This window comes from Mastigoproctus giganteus, chromosome 3 (genome assembly GCF_048544385.1).
Source record: "Mastigoproctus giganteus isolate SK-2022 chromosome 3, ASM4854438v1, whole genome shotgun sequence".
Classification (NCBI taxonomy): Eukaryota; Metazoa; Arthropoda; class Arachnida; order Uropygi; family Thelyphonidae; genus Mastigoproctus; species Mastigoproctus giganteus.
Window position 1 is genome coordinate 172,004,088 of NC_143577.1, and position 24,436 is coordinate 172,028,523.

At 39.2% G+C, this 24,436-nt stretch overlaps 1 protein-coding gene across 3 annotated transcripts in view; it reads right to left on the reverse strand.

The window, feature by feature from the left end:
• The window catches only part of LOC150088410 (1-phosphatidylinositol 4,5-bisphosphate phosphodiesterase classes I and II-like), a 1,046,313-nt gene that overhangs the window by 333,482 nt on the left and 688,395 nt on the right, over window positions 1-24,436 (reverse strand). For all 3 annotated transcript variants that reach the window (XM_090369498.1, XM_090369497.1, XM_090369499.1), the window contains exon 22: window positions 6,228-6,332. In XM_090369498.1, the coding sequence (XP_090225624.1) occupies window positions 6,228-6,332 (105 nt within the window). The remainder of the gene's footprint in view (window positions 1-6,227; window positions 6,333-24,436) is intronic.

Consider the following 24,436-nt stretch of genomic DNA (forward strand, 5'->3'; position numbering starts at 1 on the left):
AGACAGAGTGGTAATCAATGGACACTGCTCTTCAAGGACTAATGCCATAATTGGAGTTCCCTAGTGGTCAGTGTTGGCCCCATTGTTGTTTTCTGTATTTATCAATGATATTGAAGTGGAAGAAGTAAAAAATGGGAGGTAACTGCAAAATAAGATCATCAAGGACTTTCTGGGTCCTTGATGATCTTATCAGTCAGTCCCAGTGGTAAATAAATGGAACTGCTGTTAATAAAAAATCCACTGTAAGGCGAAATGCAACAGACTCTACGCTGGTTGTAATTTGCAAAGACTGAAATAGGGACTGGTTGCCCATGAGGATAGTGACTTTTCCATGTGCAGGGCCATCCACAGTTCTATCCTTATGAATAATCATGATGTTATGCATGGTGGGGACATCGTTCAATTTTTGATAAGTCTCCTGTAAGCAAAATCCAGCTGGTTTTCAGAATCCATGACATATCCACTGTAGGAATTTAGCCATTACTTGGACATGGTGGATCAGTTGGTCAGCTTCTGAAGTAGTGAGGACAATATTTTCAGTATGGATGCTGTCTTGTGTCCATTCCTTCCTCAGCAAAGAGCTCCAAGACAGTTTCATCATGTACCTCCTTATTTTCAACATTCATTTTTTCTTGTACTACCTTTGGCAGTTGGGTGTCTTGTCCATTTACATTACTGCTCGGTTCTGCTAGGCACAAGAATGTATCAATATTCCAGCGGCAGCTGACTGAATATTTTGTACTGGTTTTCTGAACTCAGTAAAGATAGGGTGATAGGTGTAAATGAGTTTTTTGCTGGTACAGTTATTTTGGTTTGAGTACCTATAGAACATTTCTTTGCAACCTTTTTAGCATATGTTTCCTTATTGCTATTTACTGGTTTAACTGCTTTTCTAGCCTCCTGGTATCTGGTATGAGATGTTTAACTCTGCTTTAAGTCTTTGTATTTCTTTTTTCTTCTTTCTAAATCTAGCATTCTCAAGAGCTTGCTCTGGCAATTAATACATGTCAGTTTTGTAGCTTTACATGGTCCTTTGAACCACAGTGAGTGCAAGCAAGAGCACCATTGCAGGCCATTTGTGATTTTCCATTTTTCTGGAAATGGAAGCACCTTAATTAGTTTGGAACATATGGATGTAGGACATATTGTGCAGTTCAGATAACCAGCTTTAATCTCATTAAGTAATGTTGGTGCATTAAAAGTAAAGTTGATATTTCTAGTGGGGACTAGATTCCCATTCTTTATATGAACATTCACTTTGCAGCTGTCAATCCTTGTGATTTTAGTTCGGAACAGAATTTCTCTTCAGACATTTCAAGAAGATCCCATTCAGAGATCACATCTCGGGATGAGTTCAGTGTCTTGTGGGGTATTACCGTAATTGGCATTCCCCCAATAATTGTTGCTCTGAGTTGTTCAGCATGTTTGTCACACTTGGTTCCAATGAGGAGCCAGAATATAGCTGTTTTACCAATTTAGGGGTGCCTGCCAACCCTTCCAAACCCTTCTGGATTAAGAAGGGTGACATTCTCCCTATGGGTTTTTCCTCTAGTAGAATGGATTATCAGGTATCTAGGTGTAGGACATGATAATGTTTCAGTTCTGGACCTCTCTGCTGAAGTGGGGTTGTCTGTTTCTCTTTCATTATTGTCTGGTAGGGGCCATGTTGGGGGACCCAGAAGAAGAGTTTATTTTATCAGGATTCATACTGATTTTTTATTTTTGTTCAGTGCCTGGGCTCCCCACCCACCATGGAGCCCAAATAGGATGCCCAGTACGTGGCATAAATGAGCTGTACTGAACTGTGCCTTTGCATAAATGAACTGTACCTGTACTATACATGCATCGCCACCAGGCTGAATCCTATCCCTCAGACCACGAGGGTAGGGGCATGGCATTGGCATGGTTGACCCTAGCAGGTGAACCCACTAGACCAAGGTTAGTGGACCCATGGTATGCGTGCCCAAAGTGGCATATTGTACAAATTTTTTGGGCATGCAGAATTCAGTGTCCCAAAAAAATTTCAAACTCCTCTTTCAGCCTTTTCTATTCCAGAGACTGGTTCATGGAACATGAGGAAGACTTCCAGGTATTGCCCAGTGCTTAACCCTCCCCCTGTTTTTATATATATATAGGCTCTTGTCACAGAAATCTGAGGAAACTAGGTGGCAGGGCCTACCAAAGTAACTGTAAGTCTACTGGGTACCTGGCCTGCCTCTACGCGGCAAAGTGTGGAAATGGTGGGTCCCAATAGGAGCCCAACGGCTAAATGGCCAGAAGAACAATGGTACACAACATTACACATATACACAGCCCATACACTTTTAAACCTCTGACCTTACCAGAGTACAGTCTCACACTCACAATGAAAATTACATGCAGATGGGGGGAATCCCTGGTGCCGTGAGACCCTAAACGTTCTTTAAACTTTTTGCTTCATGCAGTGATTTGTTTGAAGTTAGAGTGGTGAGACGTGCTGACAAAATTGTGAAACAAAATTAAGAAAAAAATTCGTATATTTCACACATTTATTCAGAACATAAGTTATTGGTAAAATTGTGTGAGATATACACCGATGAGCCAAAACATTATAACCAGAGAGTCGTTATTCAAATCGAAGCAACTGCAGGCGAACTACAGCGCATGTGTGAGTTGGGATACGGTATAAAAAACACCTGATACTGAGCTCCGTTAATCAGTGTTACTCTTGCTCTTCAGATGGAAAAGGCAGTTGACTTAAGCGAGTTTGACAAAGGCCAAATTGTAATGGCCAAATGACTGGGTCAGAGCATATCTGAAATGGCACGGCTGGTAAGGTGCTCACGGTCAGCCGTGGTTAGTACCTACCGAAAGTGGTCCGAGGAGGGGAACCCACAAACCGCCGGCAAGGTGTTGGACAACCACGGCTCATGGTGAGTGAAGGCTCTCTCCCAGAGGGTACATGGCAACAAAAGGGCAACTGTGGTGCAACTAGCTGGTGACGGGAGTAATGTGTCACAATAACATGGTACATTGAACCCTGCTGAAAATGGGGCTGCAGCAGGCTGCTCCGAGCGCCCATGCTAACCACGATTCACCAGCAACAGCGCCTACAATGGGCACGCAGGCATCGAAACTGGGCCATCAATGATTGGAAGAAGGCTCTCTGGTCTGATGAATCATGTTCCCTGTTGCACCATGTGGACGGCCAGGTACATGTGCATCGTTTACCTGGGGAAGTGATGGTGCCTGGATGCACTATGGGACGAAAACAAGCCAGTGGTGGTGGTGTCATGCTTTGGGCGATATTCTTCTGGGATACCTTGGGTCCAGTCAACCATGTGCCGGGCACTCTGACATCTGCCACCTATCTAAACATCATTGCTGACCAGGTACACCCTTTCATGGCAACGGTCTTCCCCTCTGGCGGTGCCGTCTTTCAGCAGAATAATGCACCATGCCACACTGGGGATTGTTCGAGACTGGTTCGCAGAACATGATGAAGACTTCCAGGTATTTCGCTGGCCTCCAAATTCCCCAGACATCAATCCCATCGAGCATCTGTGGTTTGTCGCCTCCGTAGCCAGGTGGGTAGGAGCAGCAGTGCATAGCACATGCTTCTTGATTAAACCAGGGTTCAAGCCCGTGACCACCAAATACGGAGGATGAGGAAAGGTCAGCAAATGACCACCGCATATCCCCAGAGCAATTATGGCCTTAGTTGCTAATGCTCTTAAATACCAAATAACAACCAAACAATCTGTGGTTTGTGTTGAAACAGCAACTCTGATCTGCGCCATCTCAACCACAGACCTTACAGGAGTTAAAGGATCTGCTGGTTACGTGTTGGTAGCAGATACCACAAGACACATTTAGAAATCTTGTAGCATCCATGCCTCACCGGGTATGAGCTGTTTTGGCTGCAAGTGGAGGACCAACATCATATTAGGTAGGTGGTCATAATGTTTTGGCTCATCGGTGTATTATCCACATTCAGTATTTGGTGTAGTCTCCTTCATTGTTAATTATGGTTTGTATGTGGTGTGCAGATTGGAGATTATTCTTCATTAATTCCCATAAATTCTCATGTATATTTTAATTGCTATTTTCCCTTTACAGATTGTTTAGAATGTCAGCTCAACCAGCAAAGAAACAAAAACACTCAGATGAAGAGAGGAATAGCAGAGAATTTCAAGAATCTTGGAGTGAAAGATTTAGTATGATTAAGAAGGATAACAAAGCATTATGCATTTTGTGTTCTGAAATGCGAGGGTAGTTTTTAAAATATTTAACCAATTTTGTGTTCTGGGCACGCAAAAAGGTTCACCATCCCCTGCACTAGACAATTGATCCTGGCCAATCCATCCAGGGCCACCTGTCTTGTCAAAACAGAGGCCAAAGTGGTGTGTTGAAGCTGGGCTCCTCGACCAACAGGATCTCCCTTTTCAAATTTCCACGGACCCCGCGCACACTCAGCAAACATGCCGGATTCCTAAGATGAAAGCCAGAAACCTAGGCTGTGGGCATTTGATTACAGTGATGCTAATCTGGAGGACCAGCAGTGCCACTGGGAGGTCCCTTCACCACTTGCAGGTGCCCAAGTCAAGGTACTTAGTAATTTGGAATCTTCTCTGTTCAAATTTTTCTGGCTTAAAATCTCTCTACCTCATTGTGTCAAATTCATCTGCTGCCAATATTGTTCTACAGGTGTCGCTAATCACTTGGAACTCTTTGATTTCCTCTCCACGAAACTCAACGTTCTCCAGTTAAATTTTCCTAACAGTGCAGGTGATTTTCTTTGGTAAGTTTAATGTTCATATTGCCAGCTGGTTTCCATTTTCTAGTTACACGGACCCAGCTGGTCGTGATGCTGAAGCCTTTGCAATTACTAATAACCTCACACAGATTGTTCGTGTACTTACCAGAATATCAGACTATTTTAACCAAACACACTACATTTTTAATCTTTTTCTTGCAACCAGCATCAAAGTTCAAGCTCACAGAACCAACTTTTCTTCTTTCTCATTTATTCCTTCAACTTCTGTTTTTTGGAACAACCTCCCTTCACATATATTTCCTGAAAGTTACAATCTACAGAAATTCAATTCTAATGTCAACAAGTACAAGTATCTCCTCATTTCATCTCCTCAACCTTCAACCCATGCATAATGCACAGTACTCAGTACTATAGGTTCTAATACCAATCATGTTTTACGTTTTATTAAAAAAAACTACAAAGCAGTCTCTTGTGTAACTACAAGGCAAGCACTGTTTGTAATTTAATGTATCCTGAAGGGATTTATTTTTAAATTAATTAATAAGATAAAAAGCATCAGTTTTAAAATTAGATGACTGTAGACAGAGCCATCAACAAACTTCCCTGGGGGTTTTCAGTTGTGTGTACTCTAAACTCTTTATGGTTTTTATGATGTCTGTTATTCTTATAAATGATGTTTTATATTTTTTTTCTGTACCCATTTTTCATTCAGATTTTTGAAATCATGCTAATTTCCTCTTTTATTTCATGCTCATTGTAAACTTGAATTGTATTAAAAATTTAATGTATTAGGGATCTTATTAGGCTTTGTTTTATTATGTGTGAATGGTAGGCATTACTGATTAATTACTTACCAGAGTCCATATTTTTCTTCCTGAATATGTTTTAATGTGGTTTTTTGACTTTTGTGTCATATTTTGTGAAAAGCTAACTTGTTTCCCTTAATGAAGTTTAAATGGGGTTCAAGATTTAATAAATTATCCTGGAATTTCATTGAATGGTACAATAAAGATTTGAATCTCTCTCTCTCTCTCTCTCTCTCTCTCTCTCTCTTTTTTTTTTTTTTTTTTTTAATATCAAATATATACTGTACTTTTTTTTCTCCTGAAGTGTGTCTTCATCCCATGCTAACGTATATGAATTAATAAGAAAAAATATCACTTAACAAAACTTTTATTGGCAACAATAATCTGCTCACACCAAATTTAAACTAGTGAAAATGGTAATATAGTAATACCATTATATTCATTACTACATTTCTATAAAATAATCAATGCATAGAAAGGCAAGCAAAGAACTGTTAATAAAATGAAATTTCGGTTAATTATATTTAAAAAAGTAAAATACTAGAGTACATAAATGATAATACTAAAGAAACTTATTTTGTGATATTTATAGTACCTTTACTGTAAAAATGATGAAATATAAATACAGTAAATTTAATATAGTAGAGTTATAGTAAATTACATACCTGACAGGCCATCAGGAATATAATCTTTAACAGTAATATGCACAAAAATGGTGGGTAAAGTGAGTGGTTGACCAGCTTCATTTCTTAAAGATATATGCCTGTATCCTAAACATAAAAGAACAAATAATTTATTATATTTTTCACCTAAGCTGAACTATTATTTTGTGATAATGAATATATCAAAGATTACTGTGAATCAACATTAAACCTGAAATCAAACCTTGCATATGAGGTGTGATCAAAGTTTGAGCACTGAATATATTACAGAAATTATGAACATTTCCAGCTATTTGATAGATCATCTTTGAAGTCTCCATGACATGTGTGCACTGATTCCAACTTCAAGAAGCATTCCTAATAGGCTTCTTCTGTATATTTTTGCTAATTATTCCTGAATAGCATTCTGAATTGTTGTTGCATATTTGTGACTTTTAAAGAAGGCTTTATGCTTGAAGGGGGAAATATAACAGACAGCTAAATCTGGTTAGCATGATTGATGGAGAACCAAAGTTATTATTATTATTAGCCATATGGTGCAAGGAAGCCTGAGGCTTAGGCTGCACCATCCAAAAAAATGGATGTCCAGCTGGGGACCCTGGGTATGCCAAGCCCATACTCAACAGATATGAGCCCCTGGGGATGGAGTGCTTTGAGAAATTCTTGAATGGAAAGGGGTGTGTGTACGAGGAACATTGGCATGATGCAAGTGCCAATTTCCACTTCTCTGGATGTTTACTCCAAACAGCATCCTGAAATTGATGTATTATTGTTTTATAATATTCCTGATTTCCTGTTTGACAATGTAGGACAAATGAATAATGCCCTGTGAGTCAAAAAACACAATATTAATGGACAAGATTTTGGCCATGGAAAAGATGGAGTCTTCTGAGTAGAGGACTGGATCTTTCTTTCTGTATCATAGTCATACACTCATGATTTGTATCAAGTTACAACTGAAGAAACAAAGCAGCAGCACATAAGAAAATCTGCCCTAATCTGTGATAATGTCAGAATGTGGCACATAAACTTGACTGAAATTATATTAGCATTAGTAGAGGCATATGATGAAAGAAAGCAAGCTTATACAGCATCAGCCAAAAAAAAAACCCTTACCATTTCACCCATCCATTCACTCCAAAACTTTTGTCTAGTTCTACCTTGAATTTATTTAAGCTATCTGTTAAAGTAATAAACCACCCATTGGCTAAAGCCAAATTTCCACACATCTTCACTACTACTGTCTTTCCTTTATTTGAATTCATGCCCCCTCAGGTGCGGAATCTCATAGGTATTAAATGTACACGTGCTAAAGCATATTATTAGCATTAGCAGTAGTAGAGGCATATGATGCAAGAAAGCAAGCTTATATAGAATGAGCCAAATAAACTTCCCCATTTCACCCATCCATTCACTCCAAACGTTTGTCTAGTTCAGCCTCGAATTCATTTAAGCTGTCAACTTCCACGACAGATGGAAACTTGTTTCAGCAATCACCCACCTGCTGGCTAAAGGCAAATTTCCGCACATCTATTCTGAAACTCTCTTTCCTCAAATTGAATTTATGACCTCTGAGTGTGAAATCTGAGCAAGAGGAAGAATCCTATCAACATTAAGTTCGCTCAAACCATTCAAGAGCTTATACACCTCAATCAGATCACCTCGCAGGTGCCTAGTCTCCAGAAGCTGCAATTTGCAGAACTTAAGCCTTTCTTGGTAAGAGGACCTCATTGTTCTCCTCACTAACCTTGTTGCTCTTCTCGGTACTTATTCTAGCAACTCTACATCCTTCCTAAAATGAGGCCACCACGACCTGTATGCCATACTCAAGGCATCCTGATCATTAGCCTATACAAAGGGATAATTTTCTCCTTTACCCTACTAGCAAAATTCTTGTATATCATTGACAAGACCCATAACCTGCTCTGGCAGCCTGCCTACATTCTCAGAAAACTTCATATTTTACTGTGCAATTACCCCAAGTCTTTTTCATTTTCTACCACCTGAGTGTAGTACAACACAGCATATTTCTCTTGGTTTATTGCTATCCCCATGCAGTACTTTGCATTTGTCAATTTAAACTTCAGTTCCCACTTCCCAGCCCATCTTCCCAACTTTTCTAGATTCTGTTGCAGTAGCATACTGTCATTACTATCATTAACAACCCTGCCAACCTTTGTATCATCTGCAAAATTGGACAATAAGTCTGATATAACTTCATCAATATTATTGATAAAGATACAAAACAACAACATAGGCACAACACCGAATGCTGGGAGACTCCAATAATAACATTAGTCCACGAAGAGCAGTGCGTCCATTGATTACCACTCTCTGTCTTCTCTCACTCAACCATCCTTTTATCCATTGTAGCAACTTGCCCTTAACACCATACCGCTCCAATTTGTACAGTAGTCTTCCATGTGCAACAGTATCAAAAGCTTTCCTGATATTCAAGTACATGATAACAAAATTATTTTTTTTCATCCATTCCATTGTGATAACATTGTAGTATCCAATCAAAAATGTCAGACAAGACTTCCCCTTAACAAACCCATGCTGTGTCTGAATTGTTACTGCAGTCTTCCTGTCTAGATGATCCTGCAATGCTTCTTTAACTTGTAACTCCATTATTTTCCCCAGAACAGAAGTTAAACTAAAAGGTCTGTAATTACTCGTGTCACCCTTTCATCCTTTTTGTGAATTGGGGATACATTTGCACATCTCCCATCTGTGGAGACCTCCTCTGAGCACAAAGATGCTCTCATAATTATGGCTAAGGGTTTGCTTCCTTTGCCACTTCCTTTAATATAACTGGATAGATCCCATCCATCCCAGGTCCCTTTCTTATGTTTAACTTCAACAATTTCTCCTCCACTTTGTTCTCAGTTATTACAAAATCATTTAGCCCCTGTTAGAGTTTAAGAAGCTTCTATCCTCCAGTTCCTTACAGAATTCCTCATGTGTGAATGTGGATGCAAAATATTAGTTCAGTTTTTCAGCTATCCGAGCAAGATCATCAACTGTCAAACCATCAATATCAACTGGACCAACCTGATTCATCCCCTTCCTTCTAGAGTTTATATTAGTAAAGAAGTCTTTGAACTTTGTGACTTGATTTCAGACTAGCTTATATGTACCATGGGCTTCTATGTCGCCGGATAATTTATATGCATCCCATGCATTTTTCTTCTCTGCCACGAGTCTCATTAGTTCATCTGACATCAATTTAGACCTAAACCTTGAATAGTATTTCTTAGTTTGTATGAAAAGCCAGGTTGCAAGATTATTTCCATAATGCAAATTCTAAGTGGGATGAATGCATCCCATTTAGAATTTGCTGTTGGGGTCTGTGTGTGTGTGTGTGTGTGTGTGTGTGTGTGTGTGTGTGTGTGTGTGTGTGTGTGTGTGTGTGTGTGTGTGTGTGTGTGTGACGGATGTTTAATGGCGCATAAGCTACATTGGTTATAGTGCGCCTGTCCATAGGTATGTGTTAGGAAATAATTCAGAATTGAAGGCATTCAATTTCAGTTTATTAAACTATTCAGAATCTATGATATATTCCAATTTTTTTCAGAAAGCTGAAAAGTTCATTAATATTTCCCTGATCGCCAATTATATGCTCTAGTGATCTTGATTGTTGAAGATTTGCTAAAAAAAAGCAGGACTGATGTTCTGTCCTGTTGATAGTGAGGGCAGTCAATTAGAATATGTTTGACTGTTTGTTATGCTGAGCAGTGTGGACACTGCTCAGCATAAAGAGGATCATCACCTGTGAGTAGATGGATATGGGTCAGATGGGTATGCCCTATTCTTGCCTGTGCAAGTACCACTTCTTCCCTTCTAGTTGTCTGGATGCTTGAGTGAAATTTTGGTTCCTGTTTCAACTGGAAAAGTTTATTATTAGTCTGGGCGTGCCACAGTTCTCTTCACCGTACAAGGCATGCTGCTGCTATGATGACATTACAGTACGAGGCTGGAATATGGAGGTCAAATCAAAAGTTGACGGATTTTTTGCAGATATATCTGCCAGTTCATTCCCCTTTATCCCTGAATGTTCTGGAATCCAACAAAAGTTCACTAATTGTTAACGATGTTCAATTTTCAAGAGCAACCTCCTGATTTGGTTTGAAACAGGGTGGATGCAAAATACTAGTTCAGTTTTTCAGCTGTCAGCTAATCACAATCCCTCCTATATTCATATAGGAGGGATTATTGAGCTGAGAGAGAGAGAGAGTCTGTGTAAATTAAATATTTTTGAGATGGGTAAAGATTCAGATTTTCTAGAGCTAATTTTATTCCATATAGTTCTGCAGAAAAGTTGTTATACTCAGGTGGAAGGTTGCTGAATTGACAGCAGGAGGAAACACTGCTGCTGCTCCAATGGCTGATTGAGATTTGGACCCATCGGTATATATTGGCAGAAAATCAACATAGCTCTGAATATGACTTGCATATTCAGAGCTATGTTAATTCACATTAAGTTGTTTCACATTAAGAGTCGGTAGAAGATTCTTACCCCATTGAAGAAAATAAGTATTAAAGTTCAGTTGAAGAAGGGGAATTCAAGGTGGATGAAAGTAATTCATTACCTGCTGACTATTGTGAAGAAGAACTTTCTAACTCCATGATATTTCAAAAAGCTGTAGGCCTGCTGGCCTTATTTTATTAGGTTTATTTCTATAGAGATTAGGTAGTTGTGGACTGAAGAGATATGGGTGAACAGGATGCAAACAGCAACTTTTTATTTTGGTTGCATACTTCAGTAGTAACATTTTTCTGCAGAGGTGCAAAGGAGGTTCATGAGCTTCAATATACAGACAATGAGATGGAGATTTCCTAAATGCTCAAGGTGCAATCCATAATGCACTGTGTTGTATAGGATCCAGCTAGTGTAGTACACTCCTTCGAACAGAATCATAGACTAGAGCACTATAATCCAAATGGGATCTAATCAACACTCTATACAGGGTGTCGCAAAATTACACGGCATAACTTTAGGAATGAGTTCCTCATATGTAGACAATAAAAATATTTTATATCAACATAGTTCCGGAAATGCTTGGTTCCCGAGTTATTAACCGGAATGTCTTATCTCCCGCAGGTGATTTCCTTCATCACAAGGTACTGACAAAATCTGGTGGTTTTCCATTCCTACAATGTACAGTAAACCCCCGCTATTCGCGGTATCTGTATTTGCGGTTTTGCATATTCGCGATCGCTGATTTAAAATAAAATGAAACTTTAAAAAATGTGAATTTTAAAGCGCCGTGAATATTTTCCACCATAAAAAACATGGGCGTGGCTAAAATTATCTTTCCTGGTCAAAACAGCGTTCAGTGGGTGGGGGGGGGAGAGGGGTGACAAAATCGCGAGCGTGGATGTTTCTCGCTAATCCTTGTTCAGTATGTGTTATGCGCTTGTCATGGAAGGTTTGGTCGTTTGCTTTTAATTTATATGCTTATAAATTGAATAAATTCATCAATTTATAAATTGATATGCTTACAAAAGTGATAAATCTACCGTTTTGCAGTGTAAAACAGACTTTTTCGAGTGTGTTAACGGAAGAAAGTGCCTTTATTGTGGACAAGTTCTTTTTTACCTGTACAAAAATATGGCTACGAATAACGAGGGAAATGTGAAAATATCAAAGGTGATGACATTAGCGAATAAAATTGAGTTATTAGACAAAATTTCTAATGGTGAAAGTGTCTCTTCAGCGGCAAAACATTATAAAATCAATGAGTCAACGGTACGATCAATCAAAAAATCGGAAGAAAAAATCCGCCGTAGTGTCCGTGAAAACACGCTAATTGCTTCAAAAATTTCCTCTGTAACTCGTGATGTTAAATTAGAAAAAAATGGAAAAGGCTTTAAATCTGTGGATAGAAGACCGAACTCAAAATAAAATTCCGTTAAGTTCACTCATCATTCGTGAAAAGGCAAAACTCCTTTATCAACACTTTAGCGAAACTGGTGATAGCACTGGCGGGATAAGTTTTTTTGCTAGCAAAGGCGCTGGTTTGAAAGATTTGTTTGAAATTTCTAATAAATATTACATTTAATATTAAATTGTTTCTTATTTTCATTTCGATACCTTATGCTTGCATTTCACTATGTACTGTCTATGTACATAGTCATATTATGAAGGTACATATAATACATACATAGACACAATTTTAGACTAGTTTTTCTTATATATTTCATACTTTGGAATGGAACCCCTTTATTATTATGGAAGCCATAACTCAGTATTCGCGTTTTCGGTATTTGCAACATTTCTCAGGAACGTAACCCTGTACTCTAATCAGGAGCTGTACTGTACTCTAATCAGGAGCAAGCAGATATGCACTTTATGTTAGTCTTCTGTTTGTCTTTTTTTGGAAATGTAGGCCATCCCATGTCCATATCTTCTTCCACATATATTTCTAGAATTGAATCATCCTGGTTGGAAGAATAATCAGCATCCATGGATGATTCTTGGATATTCTTTCTTGAATTGGGGTTTTGACTATATGTGATGTACTAGCAATCACTGGAGGGAAGGAGATGTCACTGGTATTATAAGAGGAGTGTTACTAGCCTGATCTGAGTGTTTAGGGATACTGGACTGTTGCTGAGAGAGGACAGCTCAAGCCTAGTTGGAGATTGATATGTTTGAAGGGATGGTAACATCAGTTTGGATGGACACTTTGTTGCTTTAGTGCAACACTGGCATAAGCACGTTTGGGCATAGTAGGAGCAACTATTTTCTTTGCTTCTTGGTAGCTTACCTTGTTCTCAACCTTATAGTTAACAATTTTTTTTTTTTTTTTTCTTTTTTCTCAGTTTTCCATTTCTCACAAGTTTTAGAATATGCAGGATGGTTACCTCTGCAGTTGGGACAAGTCTGTCGCCAAACATTCAGACTGAGTATGATCGGAAGAACCACAGTTGGGACAAACTGGGTTCCTCTACATGTCTTCTGAGAGTGGCCATATTTTTGGCACTTGTAACATCTCAAGGGATTGGGAATATATGGACGAACACGGCAAAGTAGATAGCCAGCTTTTACTGTTGATAGTAGGTTTCGGGAATTAAATGTAAGGATAATATTCCTGGTAGGAGTGAGGTTATTGTCTTTTTTAATCATGATTCTTTTTGATGCAATAACATTTTGATTGTGAAGCTCCTGAGTTATTTTGTCCTCTCTCACATTCGACAGATCCCAGCTAGATATCAAACCTTTGGATGTACTTAGGTAGCACGGAGAAATACTTTAATTGCAAAATTTGAAAGTTATAAAATTTTCTCTGAATGTCTATAGTTTGCTGTTTCTAAAAGTAGTTCTCCAGATTTCAGTCTCTTCACAGCCTTAGGAGATCCTGCAATACTCTTCAGGTGTTTCTGGATGAGGAAAGAAGATAATTTGCTGAGAGGTTGTTCTGAAAGTGAATGCAAAATTAGAAATGCAGGAAACTCTTTTGTTGTTGAATTTGTTTTCAACCTCTTGAGTTGTGAAATGTCATAATCTGTTTCAGTCTGTGACCGACAGCTTGTCAGCTCTAAAGGTGGAAACACATTGTGCTCCATCGTTGCTCCTGTTGGCCCTTGGCAGATCAACTTTTCTGCCAAGGTTTCCGGCCACACCACATTAATCCTTGCACCATATGGCTAATAATAATAATAATAATCACAATTTGCTTGGCACCCAGGGTCTTGTTGTTGGTAACATCATCAGTTGGTCCCGCTAATCTCAAGACCACTGTAGTCACCTTTACGAAAGCAAAACCCTTCCCTTTACCTCTGATAGTAATAGTAATAGAGGCATGGGATGAAAGAAAGCAAGCGTATGAGCTTATGTAGCATCAGCCAAAAATAAAAAAACAAACCACAACCATTTCCTCTAAAAGTTTGTTCAGTTCCTCCTTGAATTTATTTAAGCTATCAACTTCCACAGTGACAGATGGAAATCAGTTACAGCAATTAACCACCCGCTGGTTAAAGGCAAATTTTTGCACATCTATTCTACTACTGTCTTTCCTCAATTTGAATTTATGCTGTCTTAGGTTCACAATCTGAGCAAGTGGAAGAATCCCATCAGAATTCAGTGTGCTCAACCCATTCAAAGCCTTATCTCTAGCTTATCTCTAGGTGCCTAGTCTCTAGCTGCTGCAATTTGCAGCAGCTTAAAGATGGTAGTGATATCTTTAAGTAAATCCCACATCAGTACATGTGATCACTGTCACCTAGTGGTTCCTTCAGATCCTTAATTCATGAATAATCACTGCAAGAATATTACTCCCTCTGGTTGCCTCTTGAACATGCTGCTGTAGAAAACAATCATCAACTAAATCCACAAAACCGTGCTAGTGTGTAAGTGATCAAACCGCAACTTCCAGTCAGTATAATGGGGGAAGTTAACCCCCCATTATAAGGGATTCTAATTTACTGGCCCACTATTTTACTGTGCAATTGTTGGTTGAGCTCATCAGACTCGTTAGGCCTATAACACACTCCTATTCTCATTTTTGCTTCTCCAGTGCTTATACCTCATCATTGCACTGTCCACCCATGTCAACTGGATGCACTTCCTTAGATTTTATGTTTCTTAACTAACAGAATCATCCCTCCTCCACTCCTCCCCTTCTATCCTATCTATCCTTTCTGTACACATTGTACTCCCAAAATTCCAATTCTGCATTCCTTATCTCTGTGTGATACTATGTCTCTGATATCCCAACAATATCTGCTTCTGATGTCTTGACCAGCACTTCAAATTCATCAAATTTATTTCCTATACTTCTAGCATTGGTGTACATGAAAGTATACATATGCCACTTCTTGCTCTTAGTCACCCTAATACAGCCCATGTATTTATTTATTCCATGATGATTCCCCCCAGTACTTGAAATTCCAAGCACCTTGCTTTTCAGGCTGCTGCTCATTCTAATAGAAGCAGTGCAAGAATCGTTTTCGCCTCTGCCTGTGGCTACTTTTAATCTTTTATTCTGTGAACCCCCCTCCCAAACTAACAGTTTTCCGACCCACCTCGATAGCATCAGCAAATAACCCCAGGGGCTCCCATTTGGTGAGTACAGGCTTGGCACACCCAGGGTCCTCATCTGGATATCATCATTCTTCTCTTTCTTGGTGATTCCTTTCTACTTCTCCCTCCCTCTCTCTCTCTCTCTTTCTCTCTCAGGGTAACTCGGAAATTTTTTTTTGGCTGGTGCAGCATAAGCCTCAGGCTTCCTTGCACCATACGGCTAATAATAATAATAATATTCTTGCATCCTTTCTATTTAAGTGTATCCCATCCCTGTAGAAGCAGTCTCTCTTTTTAACAAGCAAAGACAAAACTGAAAAAATTTTACCCCACAAGCCTTGAACAATCTCTCCAGAGTTGAATTGATTGACTAGACTCTCATCCCATACTCTTTGAAAGAGTCTGTCTTCCAATCGTGTCAGGCAGACTCTTTCAAATTTAACCCTAACTCGTGACTTTTTTCAACATTGAACTATACTTTAAGTAAATTTGCAAATCTCCTACTCTCAATATCATTAAAAAATAAATAAATAAATTTTCTGTTTATACTCCGGGATGACCAAACGGTCAGAGGAGTTTACAAGATACACAGAATACAAGAAACAGCACCGTATTCAGCAGTCACGGGCTTGAACCCCGGTCACTCGAGGCACGTGTACTTATGCACCCGAGCAACTGACCACTAGGCTACGGTGGCCTTTTAGTGTCAACATGTACAATAATATCACCTTCTGTGCCCTTAAAAGATGACATCTGCTCTACAATGTCATCAGCTTCTACCCCTGGCAGACATAACCAGGTTCTATTCCACCTATCCTTTTTGCACAATATATTTCCTGTCTCCCTGACAAGCACAGACAATAACTAGCTCCCATGGGAACAGTGCATTCTGCCTTGAAGATTACTTCTGTGTTGCCTGATGCACAAGAGTGAATGCTGGCATTGAGTTGGACAGCTTGATGGATCCTCCATTTTAATTCCTGAGAGGGCATCTACTTGACTATTCAAACTCTCATAGCACCCATCAGAACACTGAGTTGGCACCTAATTTCTTGACATTCTCTGAGACATTCCTATCACAGACAAAGACATCCTCCTTGGCTAGATCATGTCCTGTTCCAGAAAGATTCGCAAACATTTCACAAGTTGCACATTTTTTTAGGCTGTGGTGCATTGGAGAATCGTCCCCTACAGTTCTCCCCCGAGCCACAGCACTCCTGCTACTTTGTGCCCATTGCTTTGCTGCTCTAGTCTGGGGCATGATTTGCTAAGGATTTCATTCTCAAATCTTGTGTTAAAATTGATTGTCATGCCCAATCAGATACAGGTGACCCCCGATTAATGCTGATAATTCGTTCTGGAAAAACAGAGCGCTAAGTGAATCCATGCTAAGTGAGCGCTGCATTCCCATAAGGTAACATATGTATTTGTGAGTTGCGGTCGATGCCATAGGATTTTCCTAATCAATAATAAAGATGCACAAATGTCGGTCAAAATATTAATATTCAAATATTTGTATATATAAAATATTCTGCATTACATACGTATATAATTATGTGGTAACTACTTACGTATTAAAATTAAACTTACAATTCTAATTAAAATCATGAATTTAATTGATCTAAATGATTTAATTTAATTGATGAATTTAATCATGAAAAGTGTGTCGATTTTGGGTTGAACTTTGGCCCTCTTCCAAATAAATTAAAGGGGGTATTAATTTTAAATCCCCAGCAGTGTTACCACCTGACAATAAAGTCAACCAATCATTCGCCGTTTTGAAACCTGACATGGTTTTTTCTTCTTTCAATATGAAACTTATTTTAGGCATTCATTTCCATAAAAATCCTGCTTCATCTATGTTAAAAGCTTGTTGAGAAGTATAGCACATAATACCCCTGTTCAATAATTTTAACAAGTTCTTTTTTGAAAGTTTCGGATCCTTGATCAACACTTGAGGCTTCTCCCTGAATTTTAAATCTATTCAACCAGCACTTACCAGTTTTAAACGGTTCCACATTTTTTTTTTGTGAGTTTTCTTCAGATCATCATATTGGCTAATCTCTCTCTCTCTCTCTCTCTCTCTCTCTCTCTCTCTCTATTTTTTTTTTTTTTTTTATTTTCTTTTATAATATTTAACTTAACTGAATTCTGCATTGGATATTATCTTTAATAAAAATAAAATTCTGGTCTCTTTCCAAAGCCATTGGCCACAACTTTTGGCCATCTCTGCTCCCACCTCTGTCATTTCAGCCAAGGATAAAGCCTGCTAGCATCCCATTTTATTTCCAACTCATGTATTAATGATCTTGGTAAAACATTTCTCACCATTCCCACCATACTCCATTCAATGCCACCTGTGGTCTTCCGTCAAAAGGATGTCAGAAGGATTTTGACAAATCTTGATGCTAAGAAAGCTCCAGGTCCTGATGGTATTTCTCCACTTGTTCTCAAAATCTGTTCTCTTGAACTTACTCCTGTTCTTTGCTGCCTTTTTTTTCACTTTCTTATTCCAAAGGTGTTTTTTCTTCTGCTTGGAAATATGCTCATACCCAGCCAGTTTCTAAAAAGGGTGACAAATCCCTCCCATCCAATTATCGTCCCATTGCAATTACTTCTACTCTTTCTAAAGTAATGGAGAAATCAATTAATTGCCAACTTTTAAACTACCTAGAAACCTTCCGTCTGATCAACAATTGCCAGTATGGATTCCATCAGTGTCAAGCCACTGGTGATATTCTGGCTTATGTTACCCATTTATGGACAAATTCAATGGAAACGTTCGGTGAAACACAAGCAGTTGCTCTTGACATCTCAAAGCCTTTCAATTGTATTTGGCATAAAGGTCTTCTAAACAAGCTTCCATCTTATGGTTTGCCAACTGTTTTTTGTAATTGGTTATCCAGTTTTCTCTCTGATCGTTCACTGAGGATGATGGTAGATGGACCTCTGTCTTCTAACTTCTCCACTAATGCTGGTGTCCCCCAAGGTTCAGTTCTTTCCCCCACTCTTTCCCTCTTGTATATTAGTGACCTTCTTCCATTGACTGGAAATCCTATTCATAGTTTTGCTGATGATAGCACATTGCATTCCACTTTCCATTTTAAGAAACCTTGCCCTGCTCAATCAGCTTCAACTTCTTGAATATCTGCTACCAGCTCCTTAAATGCCAATCTCCAGGTAATTCTCCAGTGGGGCAAAGAAAACTTAGTTGATTTCAATCCTTCTAAAACTCAGTGTTGTCTTATAACTCACAAAAAAGGATTCTTCTGCACCTATGCTTATCTTTGGTGACACTCCGATTTCTAGGCAAGTTTATATATCTCTTTTGGGGATTACCCTGGGCTCTAATATCTCTTGGCACAAGCACATCAAAATATTGCTTCCTCTGCATCTAAAAAACTTGGTTTTCTCTTTCGCTCTTATCGTTACTTTTCTTCCAAACAGCTGATCACTCTGTACAAATTGCAAATCCACCCTACCATGGAATATTGTTCCCACATCTGGGGCAGTGTCCCCAAAACCTCTCTCAGGCTTCTAGATTCCATTCAGAATAGGGCAATTAGGTTAATTAATGACTCCTCTCTAACAGAGTCTCTCCACTCGCTGTCTCACACACGTACTGTTTCTTCTGCATGTCTTTTCTACAGATACTTCCATCGGCACTGTTCTTCTGAATTGGCTTCTATTATTCCTGCTCTCTCTTTCAAAACAGTCCGAACACGTGCTGTCACCAGCCACCATCCGTTTACTGTCCAACTTCAAACTTGCAGAACCAACTTTCATCTTCCTCGTTTATTCATTAAACTGCCGTTTTCTGCAACAACCTTCCTTCATACGTATTTCCTGAAAATTACAATCTACAGAAGTTCAAATCTAATGTCAACAAATATCTTCTTTCGTCTTCTCAACCTCCACCCCCACCCCAAGCACGGTAACAAGTACTATAGGTCCTAATACCTCGTGTTTGGGGTTTTCATAAAAAAAAAAATAAAAAAAAAATCACAACTTGATGATTGTTATGAAATCTCATGGATAATAACGTAATTTATGTCATTTTATTGTATTGAATACCTGTTCGTGTTTTGGATGGTTTGGGCATTAATTGTTGACTGGACACTTATTACCTTTAATGGTTAATTCCCTTTTTTTTCCCCTCCTTCTTTTAATATGTAATAATTTATTTTGTATAATTAATTATATTTGTACAATTCGGGCCATTTTTGTATAGTATGTACCCGTATAATTTTGTATATTTTGCAGCGGTATAATTTTGTATATTTTGCATCAGTATAATTTTGTAAATTTTTCTGTATAATTTCTTTTCTTGCAAACAGTTTGCATAACTTTTTGTTTAAGGTTGTATAGCTTTCTATACAAATCCTTCTCTTGCATACAGTTGAGTGGTTAACTATTTCAGGTTATTTATCTCTAAATGGTTCTCCTATTTTTAAAGAAGATCTAACTTTAAACAAAAATCCTTCAAATGAATTCCTAATTTAATTTGAAATGGTTTCTTTCATGTTTACTTTTGTTTTTCTACTGACAGGCATGTCCTCTATCACCACAGTGAAACACGGCGGAGTTAGCATTGGCATTAGTAGAGGCATATGATGCAAGAAAGCAAGCTTATTCAGCATCAGCCAAAAAAAAAAAAAAAAAAAAAAGCACAACAACTACTCCCATTTTACCCCTCCGTTCGTTCGAAATACCTGTCCAGCTGAGCCTTAAATTTGTTTAGGCTATCAACTTCAACAACAAGTGATGGAAGTCTATTCCACAAACCAACTGCTGGCAAAAGGCAAATTTCCGCACATCTATCCGACATCCGTCCTTCCTCAATTTGAATTTATGCCCTCTCAGGTGATTATTCTGAGCAAGAGGAAGCATCCCATCGGCATTGAGCATGCTCAAGCCATTCAAAGCCTTATACACCTCTATCAGATCACCTCGCCGATGCCTAGTCTCCAGACTCTATAATTTGCAAAACTTAAGCCTTTCTTCGTAAGAGCAACCCTTTGTTCCATTCACTAGTCTTGTTGCCCTTCTCTGTACTCGTTCCAGCAGCTCTACATCCTTCTTGAAATGAGGCCTCCAGACCTGTATACAGTATTCAAGGTATGGCCTGACCAATGCCTTATACAAGGAAATAATCACATCCCTATCCCTGCAAGAAAAATTCCTGTATATCATTGACAAGACACCATGAGCTACTCTTGCAGCTCGTCTCCACTGCTCAGAGAACTTCATATCTGCCTGCACAATTACCCCCAGGTCCTTTTCATTCTCTACCACTGTCAGCATGGTACCACAGAGTTGATACGTTGATCTGGGGTTACTGTTTCCTATATGTAGTACTTTACATTTGTCAATGTTAAACTTCATTTGCCACCTCTCAGCCCATCTGCTCAACCTTTCCAGATCCTGTTGCAGCAGCATAGCATCAGTAGTGTCCTTAACAACCCAGCCAACCTTATTATCGTCTGCAAACTTGGACATTAAGCTTGATATACCATCATCTATATCATTTATAAATACAGAAAACAACAATGGACCCAACACTGAACCCTGAGGAACTCCACTAATAACATTAGTCCACGTTGAGCAGTGTCCACTGATTACCACTCAACCATCCCTTTATCCATAGCAGCAATTTGCCTCCAATGCCACACTGCTCCAATTTGTGCAGCATTCTTCCATGCGCAACAGTATCAAAAGCCTTTCTAAGATCCAAATATATAATATCAAAGTTATTCCCTGCATCCAGTTCTTTTGTGACTACATCATAGTATCCAATCAAATTGGTCAGACAAGACCTGCCCCTAACAAAACCATGCTGTGTCTGAGCTATAACTGAATTCTTGTCCAGATGATCCTGCAGTGCTTCTTTAACCAGTGCCTCCATTAATTTTCCTGGAACCGAAGTTAAACTAACAGGTCTATAATTACTTGTGTCAGCCTTTGATCCTCCTTTGTGAATTGGGGTTACATTTGCACATCTCCAGTCTATAGGTACCTCCCCTGAGCCCAAAGAAGCTCTCATAATTATGGCTAAGGGTTTGCTTACTTCCTTTGCTGCCTCCTTTAATATAACTGGGTAGATCCCATCCATCCCGGGTGCCTTTTTTATGTTTATCCTCAACAATTTCTCCTCCACTTTCCTCTCAGTTATTAGAAAATCATCTAGCTCACTGCCAATGTTTACTTCACCTACGACATTCCCCTTCCTGAATAACTCCTAAAGTGTGAATGTAGATGCAAAATACTTGTTTAGATTGTTAGCCACCTGAGCAGGATCCTCAACTGTTGAACCATCAACATCCAGTGAACCAATCTGATTCATCCCTTTCCTTCTTAAGTTTAAATAGGTAAAGAACTCTTTTCTGTTTTTCTTTGCATCCTTTGCCAAGGATTTCTCATAATTGCCTTTGCCTGCCTAACCTCCTTTGTAACTAGGTTACAGATCAACTTGTATCTATCATAGGCTTCTGTGTCACGTGTTAATTTTTATGTATCCCATGCATCTCCTGTTAACAGGAGAGACTGCTTCTACAGGGATGGAATACACTTAAATAGCAAGGGTGCAAGAATATTTGCAGATGCTATCGAGGCAGTGTTAGGTGGTCGGAAAACTGCTAGCTTGGGGGGATACAAAGATGAATAGATTAACAGTAGCCACTGGCAGAGGTGAAAGAGATTCTTGCACTGCTTCTATTGGAATGAGCAGAAGCCTGAAAACCAAGATTCAGGATATTTCAGAGACTGCTGGGAGTCATTGCGGTACAAGTAAACACATGGGTTGTGTTAGGGTAGCTAAGAATAGAAATAGGTGCATGTATACTTGCGTGTACACCAATGCTAGGAGTTTAGTAAATAAATTTAATGAATTTGAGGTATTGCTCAAAACATCAAAGGCAGATATTGTTGGGATATCAGAGACTTGGTGTCACACAGATATAAGGAATGCAGAACAGGAATTTGGGGAGTACAACGTCTACAGAAAGGATAGACTGGATAAGGAGGGAGGAGGGGTTATGCTATTAGTTAAGAAATACATAAAATCCAAGGAAGTGAAGCCAGTGGACATCGCTGGACAGTGCAGTGTCGAGTCAGTTTGGTGTGACAGAAGCAAGATCAAAATTGAGAGTAGGAGTGTGCTATAGGCCTAATGACTCTGATGAGTATAATAAGAAACTGTACAGGGAAATAGAGTGGGCCAGTAAATCAGAGAGTCTTATAATGGGAGATTTTAATTTCCCAGATATTGACTGGAATTTCGGGGCTGGTCACTCACACACTAGCAAGGCTTTTGTGGATTTATTGGATGATTATTTTCTACATCAGCATGTTCGGGAGGCAACTAGAGGGAGGAATACTCTTGATTTGATTATCAGCAGTGATTCTTCATGCATTAAGAATCTGCAGATAAATGAACCACTAGGTGGCAGTGATCACAGTGTGCTGAAGTGGGATTTACTCAAAGAGGTAACTACCATTAGGGGTAAAGGGAAGGGTTATTGCTTTCGTAAAGGCGACTACGATGGACTGAGACAGTATTTAAATTCTATACAGTGGTTTGTTGTTTGTTTGTTATTTGGTTTTTAGGAGCATTAGCAACTAAGGCCATATTGCTCCGGGATATGCGGTGGTCATTCCCTGACCTTTCCGCATCCTCCGTATTTGGTGGTGACGGGCTCGAACCCCAGTCTAAATCAAGAAGCGTGTGCTACGCACTGCTGCTCCTGCCCACCTGGCTACGGAGGCGCCTCTATACAGTGGGACCAACTGATGATGTTACCAACAGCAAATGCAAAATGGGAAGCATTCAAAGAACTTATCTTGGAAGTTACTAGGCTTTACATACCAACTAAGAAATTTTCAAAGTTTAGGCCTAAATGGATGTCAGATGAACTGATGAGGCATATGGCAGAGAAGAAACATGCATGGGACACATACAAATTAACACATGACACAGAAGCCTATGAGAGATACAAGTTGATCTGTAACCAAGTTACAAAGGAGGTTAGGCAGGCGAAGGCAGATTACGAGAAATCTTTGGCAAGGGATGCAAAGAAAAACAGCAAAGACTTCTTTACTTATGTAAACTCTAGAAGGAAGGGGATGAATCAGATTGGTCCACTTGATATCGATGGGTCAACTGTTGATGATCCTGCTCAGGTAGCTAACAAACTAAATGAATATTTTGCATCGACATTCACACAGGAGGAGTTATTTAGCGAGGGGAAAGCCAGAGATGTATTCAACCCTAGCAGTAAGCTAGAGAATCTTGTAATAACTGAGAATAAAGTGGAGGAGAAATTGTTGAAGATAAACACAAGAAAGGCACCCTGGGTGGATGGGATATATCCAGTTATATTAAATGAGGCAGCAGAGGAAGTAAGCAAACCCTTAGCCATAATTATGAGAGCTTCCTTGGACTCAGGGGAGGTACCCACAGACTGGAGATGTGCAAATGTGACACCAATTCACAAAGGAGGATCAAAGGCTGACACAAGTAATTATAGACCTGTGAGTTTAACTTCTGTTCCAGGAAAATTAATGGAGGCACCAGTTAAAGAAGCACTGGAGGATCATTTACACAAGACTTCAGTTATAGCTCGGACACAGCATGGTTTTGTTAAGGGGAAGTCTTGCCTGACCAATTTGATTGGATACTATGATGCAGTCACAAAGGAACTAGATGCAGGGAATAACTTTGATATTATATACTTGGATCTTAGAAAGGCTTTTGATACTGTTGCACATGGAAGACTTCTACACAAATTTTAGCAGTGTGACATTGGAGGCAAATTGCTGCTATGGATAAAGGGGTGGTTGAGCGGGAGAAGACAGAGAGTGGTAATCAATGGACACTGCTCATCGTGGACTAATGTTATTAGTGGAGTCCCTCAGGGCTCAGTGTTGGGTCCATTATTGTTTTCTGTATTTATAAATGATATTGATGATGGTATATCAAGCTTAATGTTGAAGTTTGCAGACGATACAAAGGTAGGCAGGGTTGTCAAGGACACTACTGACACTATGCTGCTGCAACAGGATCTGGAAAGGTTGAGCAGATGGGCTGAGAGGTGGCAAATGAAGTTTAACATTGATAAATGTAAAGTACTACACATGGGAAACAGCAACCCCAGAGCAACGTATCAACTCTGTGGTACTACACTGA